Raw genomic sequence first — 5,000 nt, forward strand, 5'->3', positions numbered from 1 at the left:
CATTTTTACCTCTCAGCTAAAAATGACCCATTACATTTTTCACTTACACGTGTTTTGTCATTGATGATTTCTTCCTGTCTCTTTGAACTATCATTTGATGCAGTGTCAGAATAAATATCTGGATAATTTAATTTTTCTGGCTCTCTGTTGGACTTTTTATGCATGATCTTACTTTTGGAATTTCCCTTTCGATTATAATTTTTGGATCCACCAGGAGCAGCCTATAAAATTACATAATATAATTTAAATATTATGGAATTTCAATTACTTTTAGTTAAATACTCTTAAACTTATTAAGTGCAAATTCTTCACTAAATATTACAAAATCATACCAAATAAATTTACTGTTGTTGTTATTTTAGCTACTAAATAATATCTTTAGTCGCAATTATTATGTAATATATGTGATACATATCGCGTTACAGATGCCATAAAGGCGAATAAAAAATTTTTTTTTGGGAATCGTCTTATCTCCAACTGAGACGTGAAGAAATGTAAAAAAATTTATACACCCTTATGACATCTGTAACACGATATGATACATAGAAAATTAGGCAATCACTATTAAATACTTAACTGACATACTTACTTCAATATTCACAGAATTTGGTTCATCTTCTGAATCAGAGCTGGAAATAGGAATAACTCGTTTCCTCCTCTTTCTTACTACACTGGTATCGTCAACAATTACACTTTTCTCCTATTAATCAAAAGTTTCAATAAATTTTAATATCTTTTAGTATTATCAACATTTCACTTATTCATAGTTACTTTTATATATACCGGACTTGGTTCATCTTCTGAATCAGAGCTGGAAAGAAGACTATCTAATTTATTATTTTGCTCTATTATATCATTTTTGTCACTAAATGCATCTCCCTCCTATCAATCAAAAGTTTTTAATATGTAATTATATAAATATATAAGATAATATTTGTTATGTTTGAAAATTTGTACAATTATAATTAAAAATTCGACTTATTTATAAACTTACTTTAATATGCTCAGGATTTTCTTGATCTCCTGTTTTGAAGCTCGAAGGATAAACATTTGACTTATTATTCTCCACTACTAAGTCTTTTTTGCTGTTCAAATATGATTTCTATAAAGATAGGAATTTTTCATGTATTATAATAGGTAATTTTATAGGTATGTAACACAATATATATCATGAAAGAAACTGTTCAGTTATTGTTTAATATTTAACTTATACACATACTTACTTTATGACATTTAGAATCAGTTTTAGGCTTAAAATGAGAGTTGGTTTCAGTAGGAATCGATTTTTTCTCAATTTTTTCTACTGAATCTTTAACTTCATCAATTTTAGTTTTCTTTAAAAAATAAAAATTTAAAGTAGGTTACAGCATGAAATTATATAAATTGCTTAAATAATACAGAAATTTAAAAAATAATAGAAATGACATTTAAAATAATTTAAATTTTAGAACCTGAGAGTCTTTTGGATCGCCTCTTATCTCAGAAACTATTGTATCCTGGCTTTTTATCGTTATTTTATTTTTAATTACCCCATTGTCTCTCCAACGAATTCTTTTTGGTTTATTTATCGACGTATCATCCGTAGATGAGAGATCAACTGTTTGAATAGACTTGTAACAAAACTTTCCCCGGAATTTTAAACAAATTCCCACCGGTGGCGGAGATACCGGCCGGTACAGTTTTCACGCTCGCCCTTTTTCAACAAGATAATAAAATAAACCCGAGACTACCCAGGATGGGTTAGTGCACGAAAGGGCGCCAGGTAATTTTGTATAAAATTACCAAAAGTATCCAAAATGCCAGGGACCTCGCCGGACGATCAATTAACGATCCAAATGAATACGAATGAAAGATAAATTACAAAATACTTACAGTCAGGACTAATTTATATAGATTATACTCAGAGATAATACGTAGTTAACAATAAATAATATCTTAAATCGTTTAATTAAATGGGAATGTAACTTGCAGGAAAAGATTCCGGGGATTAATTTACATAAAATAAAGTGTTGTTGAATCGATAAATGTTAATAAAAATAAATTATTTATTTATAAATGTTGTCACTTAACTAAATATTCTTTCTAAGTAACAAAATAAATCCTTTATGGAATTCGTGATTAACATATAAATTTTTCTTCAACTTATTTTACAATATTGCGTTCGAGAATAATAATAACCGCAATCAAAACAATAATCGTAACAGTAATTAAAATTTAAGAATATTAAATCTGAATTGCGCTTGAAAATAATACTTGTAATGATAGTTAATGTTTGACAATAATAATTGTCAATGGCGCAAAATAATAAACCTAATTTGACAATAATAATTATAAAAATTGCTGGCCGTATCGAGGACCCAACACGCGGCTTTCGGGACAGGTACAAATATTCCCTTATGATAACCCTTACTCGCTACGGGATCGACCCGATCAATCGATAGTGATTTTAGTTGGACAGTAAAAGAATAACTTATTTAAGCCAGGAGACAGCGGTGTGCGGATATTAATTGATCTCAACTTGTGAGTACTCACCAAAAAAAAGGAAACTCAAACCAAGGCACCAAATCCACACTCCTTACAATAGCGGAGGTCCCGCGTGCCTACCTCACACCAAGCGGGCCACCGCGTGTCTCTTCAATCTACGTCACCGTAAACCGTATGAGGTCTCGTGTTCGATCACGAGGGCCTCTTTTGCCATTTCCCCAAATTTCATAGAACTTTGCTCGCGATCGATAATACGGGACTTCACCCGTGCGAGTAAAGGCTATGACAATAAAATCAGATAAAGTAACAATGATTTACGGTGATACATTCAGATGATAAAAATAATAATAATAATAATGAATTATAAATAATTCATTATAAACATCTGAAATAAATATAAGATTAATTTTAAATTAATAAAATAATATCGAAAATTTCAAACATATATATAGTAATAATAATAATAGTAATAATAAATTATAAATACATTTATAGATAAATACAAAATAGTAAAATTGAGACACACATTGAGTGTGGATCTGTTGCCAAATATTAGGCGCAGGGAGGAACGCGCACAGGGAATAAAAACCCTGTGACAGACTCAATAATGTCAAAGTTTTCTAAAATTTTAAAAATAGCAGAATAAAATTTTTAATTTCTGTAAAAAAACAGAAAAATAAAGAATTCCGTAAAATTACTTCAGAAATCACAAATTTCACTGAACAAAAAAAAAATATTCACTTGTTTTAGTAAATTTATGTCATGGTTAAAAAAAAAAATTAGTTCTTAGAAAAAATTAAATTTTTCACCAAATATTATCCTTGAATCATAATTTTTTCTCTTTTTGTGTACTTGAAGACTGAAAAATACTAACCATCATTTGATTTCTTCATTAACGGCAAAGAATCACATTTTATATTTTTCTCATACTTGGATTTTTGTAGAACATTCTTAATTGACAGGAAAAAAAATTGTATGATTAATGTTTGAAAAATTATGAAATTGTATTATTTTCTGAAAATCGCATTATCAAATTCAAAATTTTTTCATAGACCGTTTTGTCTTAAAAAAAATCGTAAAAATAATTGACCCAGCAAGCTATTCCTAAAATTTTCGATTGGGAACTTCAAAAAATCTGCCAATTACGTTCGTTAACAGGTTTTAGAATAGAGTTATAAAATTGAGCCTAATATTGTACCAATGTGGCCCTGACTGACATTACAATTCATTCGTAAATATTTGCTGGATAATGAGATTTACCTTTACTCCTGCAGACACACTGGGTTCATGCTCAATTACAGCTTCGACAACGATTTGTTGTGTGCCATTTTCCGAAGGTGAATTAGTTAATTCTTGATCAACAGGTCCAAATTTTTCAAATATTGACTTACTTCCTACTAAATTTTTATCTGCTTCGATAGTGTTTTTATCATTCTTTTTCTTTGGTTTCTTTACAATTTTGCCGTCGCTATCCAAATCAACTTTTTCCAAAACTTTTTTGTAGTCTAATAAAATAATTTATTAATAATGCATTATTATAAAACTATTATAGAAATATTTTTATAGTACACGAATAATACCCATACAATAATCGGAACAAATTCAGAAATATTTTAAGAACTGTTTTTATATAGAATAACCCACAATTTTAGTTATCAAATTCAAATCCAGAAAATATTTAACGTTTGTAAATAAATTATAAACTCAAAATTCATAGAAACTATATGTTGCAATTACACACAAACTTCTGTCATTTTAAAATTAAAGCACTGTTAAACTCCATCAATACTCAGAGTTTACAAATAAGTTTCGATAGCGTGCTCTATCTGTATTGTATTTAATTACGTGTCAATTAAACTTACTACTTTTTTTAATAAGCTCCGCTTGTTCAAATTGTTTATCTTTTCTTGCCATAAATCCTTTTTTTTTATGTATTTTAGTATTTTTTGTCTCGATTATAGAAGATGACCGAGATTTGCTCCAAATAACTAGCGAATACATATTTATCTCCGAAACTTTAAAGATAAATTTATATTATTTATTTTATTGTTAAACGCCACTAACTACAGATGCAAATAGATAATATTTTACTCTTTATCGCCAATATTATGGTAGGTTAGTTAAATTGTCATTAACTATTGATAGAGTTAAGTTAGCAACTTAAATAGCCTTGATAAAAATTAAAAATAAAATTGTTTCGTTGCAATGTTCATTTAGTTGATGATCAACTATTAATTAGTTACATAATTTAAGTAATATCTCAATAACAATTCAAAAAATAAATAAAAATAGCTGAAATTGACCGCAGGGATTAAATATAAAAACAAAAATACTTGAAGATATTTAATATTAATAAAAAATAATGAACAAGCCCTTGTATCAATACTCGCGGTCAACGCGATATCGTATGCTAAAAAGAGTTTTAGAAGCAGAGAGAGAAGATCATGTGAGTATTGACGAAGAAGATTATGAAGATGAAAACCATTCTGGTAAGGGTATATACATATAAAGTTTAA

General features: G+C 28.4%; 1 protein-coding gene across 1 annotated transcript in view; it reads right to left on the reverse strand.

Moving 5' to 3' along the window:
- LOC123269631 overlaps positions 1-4,398 on the reverse strand; it is a 6,254-nt gene extending 1,856 nt beyond the window's left edge. The window contains exons 1-7 of the mRNA XM_044735465.1: positions 4,347-4,398; positions 3,745-3,989; positions 1,224-1,334; positions 995-1,102; positions 772-882; positions 590-700; positions 10-221 (exon numbers count right to left, since the gene is read on the reverse strand). Of these exons, the coding sequence (XP_044591400.1) occupies positions 10-221; positions 590-700; positions 772-882; positions 995-1,102; positions 1,224-1,334; positions 3,745-3,989; positions 4,347-4,398 (950 nt within the window). The remainder of the gene's footprint in view (positions 1-9; positions 222-589; positions 701-771; positions 883-994; positions 1,103-1,223; positions 1,335-3,744; positions 3,990-4,346) is intronic.
- Between the last annotated feature and the right edge of the window lie 602 nt (positions 4,399-5,000).

This window comes from Cotesia glomerata, linkage group LG7 (assembly GCF_020080835.1).
Source record: "Cotesia glomerata isolate CgM1 linkage group LG7, MPM_Cglom_v2.3, whole genome shotgun sequence".
NCBI lineage: Eukaryota > Metazoa > Arthropoda > Insecta > Hymenoptera > Braconidae > Cotesia > Cotesia glomerata.